The sequence below is a fragment of the Puma concolor genome, unplaced genomic scaffold (assembly GCF_028749965.1).
Source record: "Puma concolor isolate L17-30 unplaced genomic scaffold, mPumCon1.1.hap2 unalloc_scaffold_22, whole genome shotgun sequence".
NCBI lineage: Eukaryota > Metazoa > Chordata > Mammalia > Carnivora > Felidae > Puma > Puma concolor.
The window spans coordinates 433,593-458,119 of NW_028240228.1; the positions used below are offsets into that span (position 1 = coordinate 433,593).

Consider the following 24,527-nt stretch of genomic DNA (forward strand, 5'->3'; position numbering starts at 1 on the left):
CAGAGAAGTGCAAATAAAAACCACAATGAGATATCAACTCAGACCTGTCAGACTGGCTAAAATCAAAACAATGAGAATAATAAGTGTTGGTGAGGATAACAATTGTTGGTGAGGATGTAGAGGAAAAGAACTCTTGTGCACTACTGATGGGAATGTAAATTGGTACAGCCACTATGGAAAACAGTATGGAGGTTCCTCAAGAAATTAAAACTAGAAATACCATATAATCCAATAATTCCACTACTGAGTATTTACCCAAAGAAAACAAAAATACTAATTCAAAAAGATAGATGCACTCTATGTTTATTGCAGCATTATTTATAATAGCCACAATATGGAAGCATCCTAAGTGCCTATCAATAGATGAATGGACAAAGAAGACACACACACACTGGAATATTACTCAGCCATATTCGTCAAGAAAGATGAAATCTTGCCATTTGGGACAACACAGATGGACCTAGAGGGTATTATGCTAAGTGAAGTAAGTCAGAGAAAGACAAATATATCAATTCACTCACACGTAGAATCTAAAAAAAAGTCAATAAACGAACAAAAAACCAATCAGACCTGTAAATACAGAGAACAAACTGATTGCCGGAGGGGTGGGGATGTGAGTATTAGCAAAATGGATGCAGAGGAGTAGGAGATACAGGCTTCCAGTAATGGAATGAATAAGTCATGGGAATAAAAGACACCGTATAAGGAATATAATCAATGATATTGTAATAGCGTTGTATGGTGACAGACGGTAGCTAGACCTGTGGTGCTGTGGCATCACGTATAAAAACCTATCAGATGACTGCGTTGTACACCTAAAACCAATGTAGCCTTATGTGTCAACTACTCTCAAGAAACATTTTTAATTTCTTGTTTGCTTTCAATAAAAAACTCTAATGGAGCCCTCATCTAAGAAATGCTGTGTCACCAGTGCTGTTGATAGCACACTGGACAATATTTTGGAGACAAAAGCAGACACCAGTGATTCTGAGTTGAAGAGCTGAACAGCAATTTAAAAGAATTAGATTCTAAATATGAAATTATAGTAATTGCAAGTGTATCTCACATATTTTTATGTTTGCATAAGCATGACATTTTAATTTTTTTTAATTTTTAAATTTTTTTTAATGTTTCTTATTTATTTTTGAGAGAGAGAGAGAGAGAGAGAGAGAGAGAGAGAGAGACTACAAGCAGGGAAGGGGCAGAGAGAGAGGGAGACACAGAATCTGAAGCAGGCTCCAGGCTCTGAGCTGTCAGCATAGAGCCCGAGGTGGGGGGCTTGACCTCACAGACTGCGAGATCTTGACCTGAGCCGAAGTCGGACGCTCAACCAACTGAGCCACCCAGGCGCCCCTGCATAAGAGTGATATTTTAAAAATCGGCTTAACTCTAAACATCATTCAATGATATAAAATAAATTTTCTAAATTATAGGGAAAAAAAAGGAAGTTAGCCTATTTCCAGGCCTAGATGATTTTCATGTTCTTCTTACAGTTTGTAATCTATCTTTTACAATAGGACATATGTATATTTAAAATACAATCTCTTTGACCTCAGCCACAGCAATTTTTGCTCGACACCTCTCCAAAGGCAAGGAAATTAAAAGCAAAAATGAACTATTGGGACCTCATCAAGATAAAAAGCTCCTGCACTACAAAGGAAACAATCAACAAAACTAAAAGGCAACCGATGGAACGGAACGGGAGAAGATATTTGCAAATGACATACCGGATAAAGGGCTAGTATCCAAAATCTATAAAGAACTCGCAAACTCCACACCTGAAAAACAAATAATCCAGTGAAGAAATGGGCAGAAGACATGAATAGACACTTTTCCAAAGAAGACATCCAGATGGCCAATGGACACATGAAACGATGCTCGATATCACTCATCATCAGGGAAATACAAATCAAAGCCACACTCACGCTGGGATACCACGTCACACCAAGTGATCAGAGTGGTCAGAGTGGCTAAAATGAACAAATCAGGTGATTATAGATGCTGGCCAGGCTGTGAAGAAATGGGAACCCTCTTGCAGTGTTGGTGGGAATGCAAACTGGTAGAGCCGCTCTGGAAAACAGTGTGGAGGTTCCTCAGAAAACTAAAAATAGAACTATCCTATGACCCCCTGCTAGGAATTTCCCCAAGGGATACAGGAGTGCTGATGCATAGGGGCTCATGTACCCCAATATTTACAGCAGCACTTTCAACAATAGCCAAATTATGGAAAGAGCCAAAATGTCCATCAACTGATGAATGGATAGAGCAAATATGGTTTATATATACAATGGAATACTACTTGGCAATGAGAAAGAATAAAATCATGCCATTTGCAGCAACGTGGATGGAACCGGAAGGTATTATGCTAAGTGAAATAAGTAAGAGAAAGACAGATATCATATGTTTTTACTCATGTGGATCTTGAGAAACTTCACAGAAGACCATGGGAGATGGGAAGGGGAAAAAAAAGAAATAGTTACAGAGAGGGAGGGAGGCAAACCACAAGAGATACTTAAATACAGAGAACAAACTGAGGGTTGATGGAGGGTGGGGGAGAGGGGAAAGAGGGTGATGGGCATTGAGGAGGGCACTTGTTGGGATGAGTATTGAGTGTTGTATGTAAGCCAATTTGACAGTAAATTATATTAAAAAATATATATCAATAAATAAAATACTTGGCTCGACAATAATAGATACTAATCTCCTAATTTAACTTGTTATTTATGGAAAAGGAAAATTCCTATGTGGTGTATATGGGAAAATTTCAGGCAATTTGATCAGAGTCTTCCATAAAAGTACACTATCTCTGAATTTTGTTTACTCAGCATAACCAGTTTTTCCGAACTCTGAAGTCCTTGAAAGTAGAAAGTGTACTTTAATTATCTTTGTGCCCTTAAGACCTAGCACATTTCAAATATTAGATACGTAATTTGAGGGAAATGGTTCTTCTCTCACAACTTTGCACATCTCCACCTAGGCCACATAAATACATCTTGACCACAATCTTACCATAGTCTTTCTTGAAAGCGTCACAGTTCCTCCTGGAACAAGGGGAAGTAGACAGCCTTGTGAAGAGCTGCCACCAAGCAGTGTCTCCATCTGTTTCCCTATCTACAGGAGACGGTCACAAGGTCATTTCTCATTCATCTCCTTAGTTTCAGTTGAACACAACTTTCCGCCTCTCTCCCTTAGGATAGAGCTGCAGATTTCTGTATAAGTCTATAAAACTTGTTGGGTACCATTTGAGTGAGCTTCCCAGCAGCAGAACGACTCATCGCATGTCCCACCCGTCCACTGTCCAGCTGGTTCCGTGTTGTATTCTGGGACTAAAGTGGCAGAGATCCAACACCATGCTGATCTTACTTCTTGGGTATAAGTAATAAACTATCTTAATCCATTTGGGCTCATTGTCTCATTACCATCAAAATCTGTGGAGATGTGACGAGCCAACCTAGCAGTTTCAGTGGCAATCTTTTGTGATCCTGTTAAATACCATACCTCTTCTTAGGAACTCTTCTTAGGAACTTCTTGACCACTTGTCAGTAACTAATGTATGATGACTAAGTAAAGAGTGGAAAATAAGAAAAAAAAGGGAAATTTGCCTATGATGAGATGAATGAAGTTTTTTAACAATTGCTTCAAAAATACACCAGTCATATGTCACTGGCCATTCCATGATTATCATAGTAATTGAAAAGACTTTTCAAAAAAAATTATATTGGGAATATATGAAAGATTACTTCATTTTTCCTTTTATCATACAATGATAGGTAGGCTTTATGGATATACCATAATTGAGCAGGGTCATAGAACATGGCCAACATCAATAATAGTTTCTTCCAGGTTTATAAAGTAGGGTGAATCTAAACAATTCAGGAGTATAAATTGCCTCTGAGTGGACTCTATCTTCTAGGGCAGGGTCAGCAATGTTTCTATAAAGGTCAAATAATAAATACTTCAGGCTTTGTGGTTGATGTGATCTCTGTCCTACTTCTCAGTAATGTTGTTGTAGTACAAAAGCAGCTGTAAACAATGTGTAAACAAATTAGTGTGGCTGTGTTCCAATAAAATGTTATTTATGGACACTAAAATTTTAAATTTGTGTAAGTTTTATGTGTCACAAATAATATCCTTTTGGGTTTTACAATCATTTGAAAATGTAAAAATGATTCTTAGCTCATGGGCCATATAAAGCTAGGTGGTGAACAAATAAAAAGATACGTGGCAGTGGGCTGGATTTGGCCAATGGACGATAGTTGGCTCACCTCTGATAGGGAATAGGGCACGTCTTCTATCCTAGAATTTCTGAAGAACTGGATTTATAAGTTGAGGATTGACATAGAGCACAATGAAAAGAAGTGGACTTTCACAATATAAGGTTTTCATACTCTGTTTTTCTGAGTCTGCATCATTTTATTATTTTTATCTTTACCTTTTTTTATAGATAATGGGAAGGTTGATCTTGATAAATTGATGGATGGAGTGAAAACTCTTACAGGTGAGAAGTTAATATAAATCTAAGAATATAAGTTTTACTCAAAATTATATTTCAAAGACTTTTATTTCTTTGCTTTTTCTACCATTTTATCCTTCATTTGATAGATCGTTTTTTATCTAATTTCTTAGAGTTACACTTTTAAATCTCTGCATGTTAGTAATAAAATTTAAATTCTGGGGTGCCTGGGTGGCTCAGTTGGTTAAGCAGCTGACTTTTGATTTTGACTCGGGTCATGGTCTGAGGTTCATGATATCAAGCGCCACATGGGGCTCTGCCCTGAAAACATGGAGCCTGCTTGGGATTTCTGTCCCTCTCTTTATCTCTGCCCCTCACTCACTCATTCTCTCTCTCTCTCTGTCTCTCTTTCTCTTTCAAAATAATAAATAAAAATAAATAATTTCAATTGTGTGTCTTGGTAGCAAATTCTTTTTTTTTTTTAATTTGACATTAATATATGACACCTCTTCTATGTGGGGGAAAAATATTCTGTATTAAATCAGTGAATAGTAGAGTTAGGACGGAGAGGAAGATGGCGGCGTAGGAGGACGCTGGGCTCACCGCATCCTGCTGATCACTTAGATTCCACCTACACCTGCCTAAATAACCCAGAAAACCCCCAGAAGACTAGCAGAACGGAGTCTCCAGAGCCAAGCGCAGACGAGAGGCCCACGGAAGAGGGTAGGAAGGGCGGAGAGGCCGTGCGTGCTACAGACTGGCGGGAGGGAGTCGGGGCGGAGGGGCAGCCCGCCAGCCAAGCAGAGCCCCCGAGTCTGGCTTGCAGAAGCGGAGGGGCCGGACGGAGTGTGTTCCGACAGCAAGCGGGACTTGACATCTGGAAGGTTATAAGCTAACAGCTCTGCTCCGAGAACAGGAGGGCTGGAGGACAATGGGAGGGAGAGTTGCTGAGCCCCGGGACAACACAGCTCAGTTTGGCGGGGAAGAAAGGCGCTCGCCAGCGCCATCTCCCTCGCCCACCCCCCAGCCAAAATCCCAAAGGGAACCAGTTCCTGCCAGGGAACTCGCTTGCGCCACGCAAACACCCAACGCTGTGCTTCTGCGGACCCACACCTCCGGCGGCGCGCCTGACTCCCTCCAGCTGCTGCAGGGCCCCTCCCAAAGCGGATCACAGAAGGAGAAGTGAGCTGAGCCTGCCCCTCCCGCCCCCCATGCACCTTGCCTATCTACCCCAGCTAATACGCCAGATCCCCAGCACCACAAGCCAGGCAGTGTGCAAGTAGCCCAGAGAGGCCACACCACCCCACAGTGAATCCCGCCCCTAGGAGAGGGGAAGAGAAGGCACACACCAGTCTGACTGTGGCCCCAGCGGTGGGCTGGGGGCAGACATCAGGTCTGACTGCGGCCCCACCCACCAACGCGAGTTATTCAAGACAGCACAGGGGAAGTGCCCTGCAGTTCCGCACCACTCCAGAAAGTATCCAAAATGACCAAACGGAAGAATTCCCCTCAAAAGAATCTCCAGGAAATAACGACAGCTAACGAAATGATCAAAAAGGATTTAAACAATGTAACAGAAAGTGAATTAACAGTAATAGTCATAAAATTAATCACTGGGCTTGAAAACAGTATAGAGGACAGCAGAGAATCTATTGCTACAGAGATCAAGGGACTAAGGAATAGTCAGGAGGAGCTAAAAAATGCGATAAACGAGCTGCAAAATGAAATGACCACGCTTCAGATTGAAGAGGCAGAGGGGAGAATAGGTGAACTAGAAGATAAAATTATGGAAAAAGAAGAAGCTGAGAAAAAGAGAGATAAAAAAATCCAGGAGTATGAGGGGAAAATTAGAGAACTAAGTGATGCACTAAAAAGAAATAATCTACGCATAATTGGTATTCCAGAGGAGGAAGAGAGAGGGAAAGGTGCTGAAGGTGTACTTGAAGAAATCATAGCTGAGAACTTCCCTGATCTGGGGAAGGAAAAAGGCATAGAAATCCAAGAGGCACAGAGAACTCCCTTCAGACGTAGCTTGAATCGATCTTCTGCACGACATATCATCGTGAAACTGGCAAAATACAAGGATAAAGAGAAAATTCTGAAAGCAGCGAGGGATAAACGTGCTCTAACATATAGAGGGAGACCTATAAGACTCATGACCGATCTCTCTTCTGAAACGTGGCAGGCCAGAAAGGAATGGCAGGAGATCTTCAATGTGATGAACAGGAAAAATATGCAGCTGAGAATCCTTTATCCAGCAAGTCTGTCATTTAGAATAGAAGGAGAGATAAAGGTTTTCCCAAACAAACAAAACCTGAAGGAATTCGTCACCACTAAACCAGCCCTACAAGAGATCCTAAGGGGGACCCTGTGAGACAAAGTACCAGAGACATCGCTACAAGCATGAAACCTACAGACATCACAATGACTCTAAACCCGTATCTTTCTATAATAACACTGAATGTAAATGGACTAAATGCGCCAACCAAAAGACATAGGGTATCAGAATGGATAAAAAAAACACAAGACCCATCTATTTGCTGTCTACAAGAGACTCATTTTAGACCTGAGGACACCTTTAGATTGAGAGTGAGGGGATGGAGAACTATTTATCATGCTACTGGAAGTCAAAAGAAAGCTGGAGTAGCCATACTTATATCAGACAAACTAGACTTTAAATTAAAGGCTGTAACAAGAGATGAAGAAGGGCATTATATAATAATTACAGGGTCTATCCATCAGGAAGAGCTAACAATTATAAATGTCTATGCGCCGAATACAGGAGCCCCCAAATATATAAAACAATTACTCATAAACATAAGCAACCTTATTGATAAGAATGTGGTAATTGCAGGGGACTTTAACACTCCATTTACAGAAATGGATAGATCATCTAGACACACGGTCAATAAAGAAACAAGGGTCCTGAATGATACATTGGATCAGATGGACTTGACAGATATATTTGGAACTCTGCATCCCAAAGCAACAGAATATACTTTCTTCTCGAGTGCACATGGAACATTCTCCAAGGTAGATCACATACTGGGTCACAAAACAGCCCTTCATAAGTATACAAGAATTGAGATCATACCATGCATACTTTCAGACCACAATGCTATGAAGCTTGAAATCAACCGCAGGAAAAAGTCTGGAAAACCTCCGAAAGTATGGAGGTTAAAGAACACCCTACTAAAGAATGAATGGGTCAACCAGGCAATTAGAGAAGAAATTAAAAAATATATGGAAACAAGTGAAAATGAAAATACAACAATCCAAATGCTTTGGGATGCAGCGAAGGCAGTCCTGAGAGGAAAATACATTGCAATCCAGGCCTATCTCAAGAAACAAGAAAAATCCTAAATACAAAATCTAACGGCACACCTAAAGGAAATAGAAGCAGAACAGCAAAGGCAGCCTAAACCCAGCAGAAGAAGAGAAATAATAAAGATCAGAGCAGAAATAAACAGTATAGAATCTAAAAAAACTGTAGAGCAGATCAACGAAACCAAGAGTTGGTTTTTTGAAAAAATAAACAAAATCGATAAACCTCTAGCCAGGCTTCTCAAAAAGAAAAGGGAGATGACCCAAATAGATAAAATCATGAATGAAAATGGAATTATTACAACCAATCCCTCAGAGATACAAGCAATTATCAGGGAATACTATGAAAAATTATATGCCAACAAACTGGACAACCTAGAAGAAATGGACAAATTCCTAAACACCCACACGCTTCCAAAACTCATATATACCCTCATATCCCATTGTATATATACCCCACATTTTCTTTATGTATCCCTCCATCAATGGATGCTTAGGTTTCTTCCATGTCTTTGCTATTATAAATTATGCTATAATGGATGTGAAGATGTAGTTATCTCTTCAAGACAGTGATTTTGTTTACTTTGGATATATACCCAAATCATAATTTCTGGATCATATGTAGTTCCATTTTTAATTTTTTGAGGAACCTTCATACTCTTCACGTTGGCTGCACCAATTTACACTTTCACCAGCAGTGCACGAGGCTTCCCTTTCTCCCACATCCTTACCAGTACTTTCTATCTCTTGTCTTTTTGATGATAGCCATTCTAACAGGTGTGAGGTGATACGTCATTGTGGTTTTGATTTACATTTCCCTGATGATTAGCGAGGATGAGCCACCTTTTAATGGACCCGTTGGCCCTTTGAATATCTTCCTTGGAAAAATGTCTTTTCAGATATTTCACCCATTTTTAAATTGTGTTATTTGGTTTCTTTGTTATTGAGGTATATGAGTTCCTTATATAGTTTGGATATTAACCTCTTATAAGATACATGGTTTGTAAATATTTTCTTCCATTACATAGGCTGTCTTTTCATTTTGTTGATTCTTTTTTTATTATTATTATTCTCAAGTTAGTGAACATACAGTGTAGTCTTAGCTTCAAGAGTAGAACCCAGAGATTCATCTCTTACATATGACACCCAGTGCTCATCCTGAAAAGTGCCCTCCTTAGTGCCTGTCACCCATTTACCTCCCCTCCAAACCTCATCAACCTCAGTTTGTTCTCTGTATTTAAGGGTCTCTTATGGTTATTTTGCCATGCAGAGAAGCTTTTCAGTTTGATGTAGCCCTACTTATTTATTTTTTATATTGTTGCTTGTGCTTTGTAGGAGTCACATCCAAAAAATCATTGCCAAGAGCAACATCAAAGAGCTTTTTTCTCCGTTTCCCTTGGGAGTTTTATGTACGCTTTCAGGCCTTACATTTAATTCTTTAATTCATTTTGAGTTGATTTTTGTGAACAGTATAAGACAGGGGTCTAATCTCACTCTTTGTCATGTAAATATCCAATTTTCCTAACAACATTTAATGAAGACACTCTTTTCTCCATTGAGTATTCTAGGCTTGCTTGAATATTGTTGGCTTCTGTGTCAAATAGAAGTTGGCCATATATGTATGAGTTTGTATCTAAGCCCTTGATTCTCTTTCATTGGTCCAAGTGTGTGTTTTTATGCCAGTGCCATACTGTTTTGATTACTATAGCTTTATAATACAGTTTGAAGTAAAAAATTGTGATCCTCCAGCTTTACCCTTCTTTTGAGGATTGGTTTAGCTTTTGTGGTTCCAAATGAATTTTAGGATTATGTTTTATGTATGTGTAAAAAATGCCATTGGAATCTTAAGAATTACACTGAATCTATAGATGGCATTGCCTTAGTGTGGACATTTTAAGGTTAATAATTCTTCTAATCTATGAACACAGGATATCTTTCTATTTGTGTCTCTTCCAAATTTACTCCTAAGTACTTTATAGTTTGTGATGCTGTTGTAAGTGAGATTATTTTCTTCATTTCTTTTTCTGATAATTCATTGTTAGTATATAGAAACACCATTGATTTTTGTATGTTGATTTTGTATCCTGCATCTTTACTGAATTCATTCATTAAATTTAACAAGTTATTATTTTTTTTTGGTTGAGTCTTTAGGATTTTCTATACTTAAAATAATGTCATCTGCAAATAGACACACTTTTACTTCTTTCTTTCTTTCTTTCTTTCTTTCTTTCTTTCTTTCTTTCTTTCTTTCTTTCTTTCTTTCTGATTCTGGTGACTTTTATTTCTTTTCTTGCCTAATTGTTCTAGCTAACACTTCTAGTACTATACTGAATAGGAGTGGTAAGAGTGAGCACTTGTCTTATTTCTGATTATAGAGGAAAAGCTTTCAACCTTTCACTGTTAGAATATGATGTTAAGTATTGAGTATTGTCATACATGGCCTTTATTATGTTGAGATTCTTTCCTTCTATACCTAATTTAGTGACAGCTTTTATCATGAATGGATGTTGAATTTTGTCGTATGCTTTTTCTGCATCAATTGAGATGATCATGTGATTTTTATCTTTCATTCTATTAATGCAGTATGTCACATTTATGGATTTGCACATGGTGAAATATCTTTGCATCCTAGGGATGAATCCCACTTAATCATGCTATATGATCCTTTTAATGTGCTATTGAATTGGTTTGCTAGAATTTTGTTGAGAATTTTTGCATTTATATTCGTCAGGGACATTGGCCTATAGTTTTAATTTTTTTGTAGTATCTTTGTCTGGCTTTGGTATCAGGGTAAATGCTACCTTGTAAATGAGTTTGGCAGTGTTCCCTCCTCTTAAATTTTTTGGGAAGAATTTGAGAAGGATTGGTGTTAACTCTTCATTAAATGGTAAAAATTCAGCAATAAAACCATTTGTCCTGGACTTTTGGGGAAGAAGATTTTGATTATTGACTCAATATCCTTACTTGTTTTTGGTCTCTTCAGATTTTCTGTTTCTTCATGATTCAATCTCAGTAGGTTGTATGTTTCTAGGAATAATTTATCCGTTTCTTCTAGGTTGTCAATTTTGGGGTCTCTGCTCAGGCACCATTATAACCAGATCTGTAGGATGGACTATGCAACTTCCCAGGTGTTCTGGTTAGGCTTCTTGGTCAGATAAGGCTGGAAGCTATATTCATCCCTGGTCAGGGCTTTGAATTTCCTTCCCAGCCCAGTCTCTATATCATAGGCTCCTTTGCTGATAAGGCTTATTGGCTGGGTACCTGAGTCGGGCAGGAGTATCCATCAGTATCCCTGGCCAGATAGTGCCACTAGCTCAGTTCTGCAGAGAGACAGAGCCAATGAGTGGGCTCTTCACTCAGGCGCTGCTGTAAGAGGGGCTGTAGGGTAATCTACACAGTCTCTGGGATGGTCTCAATAGGTTTTCTGGTCAGGCAGGACAGAGGACTATCTATACTCAGCAATAGGCAGGAGCCATGAATTTGCTTCCTCATCTGGATGGGGTGATCGAAGAGGTTCCCAGGCCAGAAAGGCTTATTGGCTGGGGACCCAAATCAAGCAGAATGGTTCCCTGGCCAGAGGGACCACCATTTTGGCTCTGCAGATGGGCAAAACCACTGTGTCAGATATCTACTCAGGCACTGCTGCTAGGAGAAACAATCTGCCAAGATCCAAGTGCTGGTTAACGTAAGCCATGTTTCCCTTCTCCATCTCATTCTGATCTCAAATGGTTAAGACCCACGGATACCTCCCCCCCAATACCTATGGGACAGGACCCAGGTGGGCCTTCCAGGAAGCAACCCACAACTCTGGAGGAGCTGGATGTCTACCTTGGGCTCTCTTTTTCCCACCAGAGAAACCATAGCTCTGGGAAGCCCTCTCAGTGCAGCACTATACTAGCCTGGGAGAGGGCAGTGCAGTCAGAGCATAGCTGATTGTCTTACCCTTCTAATGTGGTCCTTCTCAGTCTCTGTGGTTTCAGGGAGATTCACAGCCTCACAACCATACCCTGGGATTTTCACAATGGTGTCTTGTCTGTGGATACTTGCAAGATGGTCTTTTTGTGAGGGGGACTGAAGTCAGGAAAAACTTATGTCACCATCTTGATGACATCACTCTCTATATATTTCAATATAAATGTAATTTTGTAATAATAAAATTAATTATAATTTAAAGTTAAAGAAAATTAAAATAAAATGCAAATTGGTCCATATCATTCTTGAACTTATAACCAACCACTCAATGATTCTATATAACCTAGTAGATAAAGGCTAAGCTTCTTAAAATTACTTACAAATCCCTTAATAATCTGAGTCCAACCTTCCTCTCTTGTATGAACTTTCCTTTCCCAAATCCATACTTTATTCTTCTGCAGTGCTGAACCGACTATAGTTCTCCATGCACTGCATATGTATATGTTGTATATGTTGTACCCAGGTGTGGTTTTACTTTATATTTCTCAGCCTCTCTTCCATGTAGAAGACTCTTTCTATGCATTCCCCTTTCCTTTAGTTAAAATCTGATATTTTAACTTGCCAGGCACTACATACTCTATGATGTATTCATTTAACACTCTAGTTTGAATTAGTGGTTCCTATATGAGCTATGGCACTCATGGCTCACAGCAGTACCTGAAGTGCTACCAGAGAGCTGATAAATACCAATGATCCAGAAACACTGGAAAAATAGATCAGCTTAAATCCTTGAAATTCAGAGATTTAATATAAGTGTGTATAAAATTATGATATTAATGGAATTTATCTGGAATTTTCCATCAACGTATGTCCTTTGTATATGTTTTTTGGAGCTCATGACATTGATTACATGTCTCAATTGTCCCTTCTCTTCATAGCTAATGGAAAAGTTGATCTGAATAAAGTGACGGATGGCGTGAAAGCTGTCACAGGTGATTGAGAAGTTAATGTAAACATAGGATCCTAATTTTTACAGAACTGTTTTTCTTCATGCCTTAATTGCTAGGCTAATTCTATCATTTTTACCTCCTATTTGTTTAAGGTTTTCATAACCAGTAGCCCAGAAATTGGAGAATTTTCTGATGTATTCTTCACGAATACACTTCATTTTCCTTATTTTAAGACAGCCAAAATGTACAATAAAAGGTGAAATGGATCTTTGGAAAAGTCCCTGGTAATTACTTAAAGGAGAGGTGATACATTCTTCATGTCAATAGAATTATGAAGATAAGCCATCTGCAGCTTGAAAATTGACAAAAGAGATCTATAATACCCACTTTGTGTCATTGTCATTTTGAGTATGTTAGTCCAAGCCTCCCAAGAAGCAAAAGCCGGGGCAGGGTTAAACATGCCAGGACATTATTAGGGGAAATGCCTGCGTAAGAGAAAATAAGGAGGATGCCTGAAAGGCTGGGAGGCTGTCAGACTGCAGGGCAAATCTGTCACCAGGTGAAGGAAAGAGGAAGAAATGTTTGGGCGGAAGCATCCTAGATTGTCATGCAGTCTGAGGAGGGCCTGGCAAAAGTGCTTTCAAGAATCCTCTGGTTAGAATCACCATCCTGTATCTTCCAGGAACAGGGCTCCCCTAGTATCTTGGCTGCACTTGTGATTGGCCAGTGCCAATGATACATATGGCATTAGTGCAAAAAAACACAGGTTACTTTCAAAGCAGAAGGTGGGGCCCTTGGTTAATTATGTTCTCCATAGTTGGAACTCCTGTGGATACATTCTCATGACCACCGTTGAGAGTGCCATCTCTCTCTCTCTTGTTTTTTTATTAAGTATAATTTATTGTCAAATTGGTTTCCATACAACACCCAGTGCTCATCCCAACAGGTGCCCTCCTCGATGCCCATCACCCACTTTCCCCTCTCCCCTACCCCCGATCACCCCTCAGTATTGTTCTCAGTATTTAAGAGTGACAGTGCCATCTCTTATTAGCCTTTAGAAAGCTGGGGCACCTGGGTGGCTCAATCGGTTAAGCGTCTGACTTCAGCTCAGGTCACGATCTCACGGTCCGTGAGTTGGAGCCCTGCGTCGGGCTCTGGGCTGATGGCTCAGAGCCTGGAGCCTGCTTCTGATTCTGTGTCTCCCTCTCTCTCTGCCCCTCCCCCATTCATGCTCTGTCTCTCTCTGTCTCAAAAATAAATAAACTTATTTTAAAAAAGGCAATTATGTTTCCATAAATGACATTATCTCCATGTATTTGGGCAGAGCTCAGTGATCATTACTTTCCCCAGCTCATAATCCTATTGTTTTAGCATCCTAATTTAGTTTAATTATTTGCAATAATTTGATTGTACTTAAATTCCATGTATGTCATTGTTTTAATCTTTTTATTAAGGAGAAAATGTTGATGTCAATAGCGTTAAAGCTGTTCTGGGAAACATGGGGATCGAGCTCAAAGGTAAAGAATGCTTGGAGCTGGTGAAAACTCTTCCTTTTAAGGGTAAGCATTTTAAATATTGATGTATTCAAAGAGAGGTTTTTTTTTAAGTTTATTTATTCATATTGAGAGGGTGAGAACATGTGTGAGTTAGGGAGGAGCAGAGAGAGAGGGAGAGCGAAAGATTCCCGAGCAGGCTCCGCACTGTCAGCACAGAGCCGGACTCAGAGCTCGATCTCACAACCCGTGAGATATGACCTGAGCCAAAACCAAGAGTTGGATGCTTAATTAACTGCACCACCCAGCTGTCCCCAAAAAGAAGTTTTAGATTTCTGTGTCTGCGAGAAGCTCTAAAATTATCTCCATTTCCTAAGTTCTAGAAAATAGAAAATCCATTTCAAAAAAAATTTTTTTTAGAATGTCCACTTATACCTGAAATGAATCCCTAAGTGGTTTTACTTTTAGATTAGGAAGCAGCATTTCCATTACGATGGGTCTTTTTATCAATAGTGAAAAACAAACAAGGAAAAAACAAAGGTTAAACTGGGATTTGTGAAAGAAGAAAGGATTAATAATTGGAAGTGAATAAAGGCAGGATTGGGAAGAAGAACAGAGGTGTGCATGATGTGCTAAATTTCACCCGATTTTCTCTCAAATTTTATTAAAATAAGAGAAAACTCTTGAAAAGTCATTTTTCCTAATTTCTCTGTGATTTTCCACATTTCTCTGTGACTTAAATTCTGCCTTTTCTTATAGATGATGACAAGATCTTTCAAAACAGGTTGCTAGAAGTTGTGATGTCTCTAAAAGGTACGTGAGCAGCATAATGAGAGTGCAGACCAATATGGGATCCTTGCTTTTATACTGTTTCCAAGGTATTAGTGGTTGCTGCTATACTGATCATATATACTGACTGCAAATTTATGCTCCCACTGAAGATCAAGCTTCACGTTAGCTGCTGATCTTTTACTTTATATCTAGGAAGAAAGCCTTCTACTTTCTCAAGATTCTTCCAAACTTTTCAAGAGAAAAAATACCAGATTTCAAGTTTGCATAGCAAAATGTGACAGACAAGATTAGCACTGATTCAGGGAATTTAATCAGCTGCAGATAAATACTAAACTGGGAATTCAGTCATCAAAACTTACTGTTTAGAAGTAAAAAATGTTTGCCTCCAGAACTAGAATTCACTTAGCATTTATTCAATGGTATTTAAAACTTTGTATTTTATAGTCTGATCCCCAAGACAAATCTCACGAGAAGTGACCTTCGTTCTAATGTCATAGTTGACTTTCTCTATAGGCATAATAAGGTCCTTAGTCTCTTGTTCTAAAATTGGTGTGTTTTTTTTTTTCACATTTTAGAACAAGGATTATTAACCTTACTACTAAGGGGGGTCTGTGAATAGGCTTTAGAGAATATATGACCCCCCCCCCCTCCCGAAATGATATGTAATCTTTGTGAACACTAGCATATAGCTCATGCAATTCACAACAGGGCATGTGTCTCTAAAAGCTTTATGAACCTCTTTTTTGAAGTTACATAATTTTCTTCATGGACTCTCTTTCCTTAGATGGGAAAGTCAATGTCAACGACTTGAACGCAATACTGGATAATATGGGAATCAAGCTCTCAGATAAGGAACTTGAGGCTCTGACTCAAAATCTCCCTGGTGATGGTGAGCAAGTTTCCAGATACCATAGTTCCATGTTGGGAGAGCTTGGACAATAAAGGTTGCGAGGGAAAGGGCCCTTAGGAATGGTAATCTACACTGATAGTAGGAAGCTATAAGTACGGGCAAAGCATGTAAACAGCATATAAGCAGCCAGCTACCAAGTCACCGTGAAAACATTGCCCTTTGTATGAATGTCTTTTATGTTCTTTACCCATATTATGGTCACTAGAGGACAGTCTTCCACATTTTAAAAAGAAACATGCAGGCCACTTAGATGACGGTACTTCTGAATTTCTTCCCATTACTAATGCGTATAGCTTTGAAATGGTAGAGAACTATAAGTAAAATTAATATTTTTGAAATGGCATGTTTTTATGTTTAGGCTTTTCTTTCTAGTATTAATGAAGACAATGAAAACTGAATAAATTAATAGCCTAGAAAGATATTCTTCAGTAAATAGTTCTTAAGTAAGCATATATAAAGTACTTAAGATAATGCCTGGCACATAGTAAGTTAGGATTTATTATATTTATTCCCACATTGTTTTTCACGATATTTCATGAGTCTTTTATATCTCATTATGACTTTAATTTTCTTTTGCAGTTGATAGGAGGACTTCTCCTAAAACACCGATGAAGGAACTGCAAACTTTTACAGGTAAATGAGAAGTTGATGTAAATCTAGGGTTTCGGTCCTTTATAATAGTTTTTTTTCAGTGGTATTTCTGGTATCTTATAAATTCTGATGTTTTATTTTTAAATATATGAATCCTGGATTGACATTAGGAAAGTTTCTACACTAGGATACAAGACTATATGTCAATTTTAAATCCTAAGTTTTCTGTTACTTGTGCAAGTAACATGCTTTGGGTCACAAATGTTTAAATGAAAAATATCTAGAAATGTATAGAAAATGGCATGGTGAAGCTTAGAAATGATCAAGATAATGTATTCCTGATATCATCAATAATTCTTACCAAAGCAAATGTTTTTGAAGAATAATTTATATACGAATCTGCGTTATCTTAATTCACTCATCAGATTTTATTCTGAAAGTTGTTTTTTTCCAGCTTTAGGAAAAAAGGTCTTTAATTTATAATAAATGTGGTATTTTATTACCATAAGATACCATAAGATATGCTCCTAAAGATATGCTTTATTACCATAAGATATGCTCAACGGTTCTGCAATTGAGAACATCTTCGCCTAACACCTCATCTTGATATTAGGATATCATTAAACTTCATAGAACATATTTTACAACTTGATAGAATACCAGAGTTCCAAAAGCTTATATGTCTATTGTTCCCTCTCTTAAAAGATGAGAAGGTCGATTCTAATGACCTGAAAATTTTCCTGGGAAGCCTGGGGATTGAGCTCACAGATCAGGAAAAAGAGAAGCTACTGAAAACACTGCCAATTGACGGTGAGATTAATAGAGGTGTCATGGAGGTCTTTTGTTGGTCTTTAGGTCTGTGTAAATATTTCCAACTTTGTTTCTATTTATTTTTCTCCAAAAGTATAAAAGAAAAAATATTAAATTGAGTTTTAAGTATATAGAAACCTGTTACTGTCGCTTAGAATTTATATTGGAAGTTAAATAACCCTTTAGACAAGAGTTGACATTAACAGCTAAACATATTGTTACCTATCAAGCTACTAATTTGTTCATATCATGAGAAGAGAAAAAAAAAGAAAGATTGGAGATCCATGACAAAAAAATAAAGATGGGAAGCAGAAATTTAAAAGCAAAGGGAAGCTATACTCATGTTTGAGCAAGGAGACTTCCCCAGGTACTGGAATAAAGAAGTTTGTCACAAGGAGAGAGGTTTTTGTTTCCAAACTTCATTATATTAGATGAAATAAACTAAAAATTAGAGACAACTCTTCTTAAAATGTTATTTTTGAAATTATTTATTTAAATTATTATTTATTTCACACCATTTTTGTGATTTCATGTTAATTTCCCCATTGCATGAATTATGGCTTTTCTTACAGCTGCTGGAAAGGTATATCACAACAGGTTGCTAAAGGGTGTGAAATCTCTCAATGGTGAGTAAGACCCAATTAAAAGTCATACTGTCTGACATTCCCCAACTTGACACTTTTATTCCAATTATGAATTCTGGCTCCTCACTTTGGTATCATTCCTTATTTATGATTCTTGCAGTCTACCCACATTTTAACTGATAACAGCGTATATTTTATCTTGTAGGAAGTTCCATATGGAACTTGCATTTTTTTTCAACTCTGTACACCCCTTCTCCATGCACGAAAAAATCACTTCACCTTAAACAAACAAACATAATAAGTAAATAAATAGAAAGTTGATATGCATGCAGAATTTTGGCATAATACACTTTTTTTTTCATGTTCCTACCTTCTGTCTTTCCTAAGGGGGAAAGGTTCATGTAAATAACCTGGACAACACCCTTAAAAAATTGGGACTTGAGCTCACGGAAGAGGAACTTGCAAAGCTGTCCAAAAATCTACAAGTTGATGGTGAACACTACAGATGTCCTCAGGCCATTTTTTAATTTTTCCTTTATATCTGATAGGTTTGAAAATAGATTTAATTGACAGATACATGTTAGAAAGTTTGGAGGAGAGCCCAATTTTATTTTTTTTACTTAAGTCTTTAATTTTAATTCCAATATAGTTAACATAGAAAATTATATTATTTCAGGTATACAATATATCAACAATTCTATATATATGTGATAAGTATACTCTTTAGTCCCCATCACCTGTTTCACCCATTCCCCCACCCACCTCCCCTCTGGTAACTACCAGTTTGTTCTCTATAGTTAAGAGTCTACTTCTTGGTTTGTCTCTCTCTTCTTTTTTTTTTTTCTTTGTTTACTCATTTTGTTTCTTAAATTTCACATATGAGTGAAATAGTATAGTATTTGTCTTTAACATTTCTCTTAGCATTATACTCTTTAGCTCCATCCATGTTGTTGCAAATGGCAAGATTCCATTCTTTTTTAAGGCTGAATAATACTCCATCACACACACGCACACGCACGCGCGCGCGCACATGCACACATGCACACACACACACACATATGTGCTACGTCTTTATCCATTCATCTATTGATGGACACTTGGAGGAGAGCCCAATTTTAAAGTCAGAATAAATCTTGGATCTTCATTACAATTAACCTAAAACAGCATCATCTTTCCGTAAATATACCAAAAACTGCAGAGGGTGCTGTCAGGACTCTAATAGCCTAAATAATAAGAAAGCAAAATAATAGGGATATGAAAATCTATTTATAGAGAAGTCAAGCCATTCTTCTATCTATCCTTCTGTCTAATGAAATCTTCACTCGAAAATGTGTTCAAAGATTTTTATCATAGTGCATGAGACCTTCAAGCTCCATCTGCCTGTGTGGACATATCTTCTCTCATTTTTCTAACTGTTCAAGCCATGTTGAGCTGCTTGTAGTTTCACATGCATAGCATGATGTCCCTGGACATTTTTCTCAACTTCTCCTCCATGTGAAGTCTCTTCCATCCTTCCATATTTCATATCAACTGCTCTGATACATTAATGTAGTTCACACACATCTCCTGCAGGAAGCAATCTTAGAACATACCAAGCTGGATTAGTGGTCCCTTCCTCAGCTGTTTGTTGGTACATGAAGTAAAGTTACCAGAATACCTGGCCAACTCCAATAGTATCTTCAGCTATGGCTTATAATGGCATCCAAAATACTAGGAAGAGCACACTTTTCCTGACCCAGTTTCTAGTATACAAGAGACCTTTGTATTAATGGAGATCATCTTAACTCCCTGAGATCCAGGCATTTTCTAAATGGTCTCAGGTAAAATGAAGATGTAAGGAATTTTTAATGGAATTGTTTCCTTAAAATATATGCCTTAAATTTGTCTTCTGGGCTTCTGACATTATTTTCATTGTGCCTTTTCTTGTAGCTAATGGAATGGTTGGTCTGAAAGAGGTGATGGATGGAGTAAAAGCTACTACAGGTAAGAGAGAAATTATGAATCGAAAACATTTAGTATTTATAGTAATTATATTGCATCATTATTGCTCAATTGCCATATTAGTTATGGCATTTATTTGTTCATTAAATTACTAGCAACTCATTTGTTTTCTGGTATATTTTTTATTTGTATATTTTGCTCTTCTCTTTTTTAGAATGGCCAAACTCTGTACTAGTGAAATAATATATGAAGTAAAATTTTGATAAAGACTACAGATAACTGACAAAAAATGAGACTAACAGATCTTACCTTATTTTATACATTTATTTGAATAAGTAATTTATAATATTCCAATTGAATAGCAGATACATAATGTAAATCTCACAGGGTTCAGAGTTGCCTTGCCATTGTCATTGTGACTGTGACTTCTTTTATTAGCACTTAGAGATCAAATTCTTTTTCTGTGAAAGTCATCGTCAGTATATCTGGAGAGGTCTCATTGGCCTATGCTCTTTATTCTGTACCGATTTAATCTACATAGCCATAGATTAATTTTCCCTGTTTGGAGTCATTAGATGATCCTTTAAATTCGTATATATGTAATGATGTCTATTTTTTTAAGGAAGGGAGGTTGATGTCAAAGATGTGAAAGCTATTCTGAAAAACATGGGAATAGAGTTCACAGATAAGGAACGTTTGAAGCTGCTGAAAAATCTGCCTTTCAACGGTAGGCATTTATATACTGATGTGACCTTAAAGTCTTCTTTGAAGCTTTTAAAGATTTTTTAATTTAAATTCCAGTTAGTTAACATACAGTGTAATACTAGTTTCGGGTGTACAATTTGGTGATTCAACACATCCACACATCACCCTGTGCTCATCACAAGTGCCCTCCTTCATCCCCATCACCTGTGTCACCCTTCCCTCGCCATCTTCCCCTCTGGTGACCATCAGTTTGTTCCCTATAGTTAGGAGTCTGTTTCTTGTTTTGCCTGGCTTTTTTACCCCGTGTTTGTTTTGTCTCCTCTTAAGCTTTTTTTTTTTTAGAAACTCAAACTATCCCCATTTGCTAAGATGCAACAGTAAATAAACAAACAAATACCAAACAAAATAATTTAAATGTTCACTCATTCTAGAGGGAAATTTCCATCTATGCAGTTTAACTCTCTGTTTTGGAATAATCATCCCCATGATGCTGACTCATGCCATCAAGGGGACTACATTTCTGAGGCTACCCTTACCTTTTTAGATACGTATAGGCAATTGTGGGAAGCAACCAAGGGAAAGAAGTGGTGTTAGACTAGAAGGGGATAAAAGGTCAGAGGTGATATTTTCCAAAAAAGCTGTGTATGTTATAGAGTGCCTTCTATGCTAAATTTTAGATAGACTTGCCATATTATAAACTTTCCCTAATTTTCTCTCAAACTTTATTTTAATGAGGGAAGTTTCTAGGGCAAATCATGAAAATCTCAGTTTTACTAAAGTTTTAGTGAATAGCCACATCATTTCTCTATGACCTTAATTGTGTTCTTTTTTATAGATGAAAACAAGGTCTTTAAGAACAGGTTGCCAGATGGTGTAAAGTCCCTTAAAGGTGAGTGAGAAACATAATAAGAATACAAATGAATATGAGATCTTCATTTTATACTGTTTCCAAGATGTGAATTTGAATGCTGCCATCTGTCATATGTACTGATTGCAAATGTATGCTTTTTTGGACCTCAATCTTTATTTTAGCAGTTGAATCTGATGTTCTGTCTTGGAAGTAAAGCACCACACTTTCTTGTCATTTTCGAAATTTTCAGGAAGAGAAATATCAAATTTCATGTTTACATGGGAAAAAATATAAATGATGAGCAGTGATCCAGAGAACGTAATAAATAGAAAAAACTAAATTGGCAGTTCATTCATCAAAAGTCAACCTACTATTGTTTAGAACTAAATAATGTTTGCCTCCAGTACCAGAATTCCCTAAGCATTCACTGAACACCATTTTCTCAACCAGATTTTTTTTTTTTAATTCATTAAGAAAATCGAGGCTGGCAAGAGTGATAGCCCTCAGCTTTACATCTTCAATCCCTCCCTATTCAGGTATCTTTAAGCACACCCATGTTAGTATAAAGGATGAGTGAGAAGTCCCTCTTCCTCCTCAAAGCTTACCAGGATGCCCTTGACTCCACTGTCTCCCGTATCTTTTAAGACCTTGCCCCACTGGCCATTTTCAACCTCTTCAGCCCATTCACATGTTCCACATACACCATCCTATAAAATAAGCAAACTAGAACTCTCCACACCCCTTTTTGGCCACAACTCAATCTCTTTCTTCCCTTTTTCATCCATTTCTTGAGAGACTTTTCTGTACTCTGAGCCCATATTTCTGTACCTTATTCTCAAACTAATTTCAGTATTAAATGCCATTTAAAACCTTGTGTTTCTGTAGGCTGGTCCCCAAGACAAGTCTCAAGGGAAGTAGCCATAGTTCTAAATTTGTAATTGACTGCTTAGAATATTTTGTCTCTGTGCTAAAATTGTTGAACATTAATTTATTTTTTTCACTTTAGAGCAAACATTTTCTGTTTGGTCCGAAGCAAATTTTGTGAATAATGATCTACTGCTTAAGAAATTCACAATGGGATATGTGTATCAAAAAAGTGTAAGAAATTCTCTTTTGAAGTCATTTAATATTCCTTATGGACCGTCACTTTTCTTAGGTGGGAAGGTCAATATGAACAACCTGGGCACTGTTCTGAACAACCTGGGGATAAAGCTTGCAGATACGGAACTTAAAGATCTGGCTGAAAACATACATGTTGGTGATAAGCATATTATCATATATACTAGTTAACCCCGGAGAGAGGTTAGTTACAAGAAACTTGGGGGGGGGGGGGGCGGGGAAATGCCCTTTTTCATAGGGAGAAGGGAAGGCCCAAGAGCAGTGTGAGACACCATATCAATGACTAAAACACAGAGAATGTCATTTGAGTTTATGAGTATCCAGTTAACAAAGTCAAAATTAAACCACTTTTCTATATGTGTGATATGTATGACTTTTATGTTCTCTGTAAGTATCATGTTTAGTAGTTGAGTCTTTCCAGTTTTGAATACAAGAATGCAGATTCTTTAGACACATTCACTTCTAAGTAACCTCCCCTTACTAACACAAATAAATTTGAGATATTATAGGCCAAACTGCACCATTGCGATTGCGTGGTTTTCATGTTTAGAATTTTCTTGTTATTCATGCTTGTCTTAGAATAAAAGTGGACTAGAATAATAATCTAAAAAGTGTGTTCAAAAATATTTGTTTAAGTAAATATTAGCAATTATGATGGGGCCTGACACATAGTTAAGTGCAACTGTTATAGTTCTTCCCATGTTTTCCCACAAACTTTTGTATTATATCTAGAATGTAATATTTGAAGTCTATATGATATATGAGATCCATAATATATGGGATCTATAATATACTGCGATTTTATCTTCTCTTATAGTTGATGAGAAAATTCCTCTAGAAACACTGATGGAAAACATCACAGATTTTACAGGTGACTGAAAAGTTACTATAAAATTAGGATTCCAATTATCTACATTAAATTTTGGTTTTTGCTAATATTTCCTGGTACTTCATCACTGACTTGTAAATTCTGACATTTCTCTATATTTATTAATGAAATATTTGCTTCTAGTGTTACATGTATTGATATAAAATTATCTGATTTTGCAATGAAATTACCATACTATTTCTTGCTTTCAAATTCTACAATCTCTGTTGTTTATGCCAATAATGTAATTCACTTCACCAGTGTTTAATAACCACAGTATAGAATGGCACAGCAAATTAGAGAGTGAAGCCTAAAATTGATGGAAGTAATGAATTTATTGTATTTATCATATAATTCTTATTTTTTAAATTAAAATACTTTTTCAAAGAAAAATTCATATAAGCATCTATTTTTCTAACTAATAGATCAAATTTCATTCTGAAAGTAGTCTGTCCTGATTTTAGAAGACTCTCTTGTTCACATTAAGAAAATAAATTTGACCTATCATCTACATTGATTCTGTAGTTGAAAATGTTTGTTTGTTTTTATTACTGTAGTTTTCAGTCTGAAAACAAGGAGATGGTATTAATTATCCTAAAATAACTTTTTTCATTAGAAATAATTACTATTATCTGGAGGTGCCTGGGTGGCTCAGTCGGTTAATCGTCCGACTTCGGCTCAGGTCATGATCTCGCAGCTTGTGAGTTCAAGCCCTGCATCAGGCTCTGTGCTGACAGCTCAGGGCCTGGAGCCTGCTTCAGATTCTGTGTCTCCCTCTCTCTGCCCCTCGCCCACTCGCTCTCTCTCTCAAAAATAAGTGATAAAACATTTAAAAACTTTAAAAAAAAAAGAAATTATTACTGCTATCTGAAATGAAGATGTATACCAAATTTCTTATTTTCAAAGGTGAGAAGATTGAATCTAGTGAGCTAAAAAATGTTCTGGGAAATCTCGGAATTGAGCTCACAGATGAGGAACTAGAGAAGCTGCTGAAAATACTGCCAATTGATGGTGAGTCATACAAGTGTCTGTGGGAGCTTCCAAGGAAATTAGATTTTTGCAGATCTGCATGAAAATTTTCACTTCTTCTCAAACATGATGGAACATTTTTAAAAAACTAAAATGTAAGCTACATCTTAAAACAGTAAGTGTCGTTTAGAGTTTATTTTAGAAGCCAAGCAACTCCTCAGATGTAAGTTGCCATCAGAGCCAACAAATGTCTACT

At 37.3% G+C, this 24,527-nt stretch overlaps 2 protein-coding genes across 21 annotated transcripts in view; one reads left to right on the top strand and one right to left on the bottom strand.

Moving 5' to 3' along the window:
• Positions 1–24,375, top strand: part of LOC147571559 (EF-hand calcium-binding domain-containing protein 13-like) — a 30,239-nt gene extending 5,864 nt beyond the window's left edge. The window contains exons 3-17 of the mRNA XM_086696293.1: positions 4,445–4,498; positions 12,628–12,681; positions 14,094–14,198; positions 14,892–14,945; positions 15,709–15,813; positions 16,414–16,467; positions 17,131–17,235; positions 17,808–17,861; positions 18,207–18,311; positions 19,749–19,802; positions 20,383–20,487; positions 21,301–21,354; positions 22,472–22,573; positions 23,252–23,305; positions 24,209–24,375. Coding sequence (XP_086552419.1) covers positions 4,445–4,498; positions 12,628–12,681; positions 14,094–14,198; positions 14,892–14,945; positions 15,709–15,813; positions 16,414–16,467; positions 17,131–17,235; positions 17,808–17,861; positions 18,207–18,311; positions 19,749–19,802; positions 20,383–20,487; positions 21,301–21,354; positions 22,472–22,573; positions 23,252–23,305; positions 24,209–24,375 — 1,226 coding nt within the window. The remainder of the gene's footprint in view (positions 1–4,444; positions 4,499–12,627; positions 12,682–14,093; positions 14,199–14,891; positions 14,946–15,708; positions 15,814–16,413; positions 16,468–17,130; positions 17,236–17,807; positions 17,862–18,206; positions 18,312–19,748; positions 19,803–20,382; positions 20,488–21,300; positions 21,355–22,471; positions 22,574–23,251; positions 23,306–24,208) is intronic.
• LOC147571557 (pleckstrin homology domain-containing family M member 1-like) overlaps positions 1–24,527 on the bottom strand; it is a 198,821-nt gene that overhangs the window by 103,479 nt on the left and 70,815 nt on the right. The window lies entirely within an intron of this gene.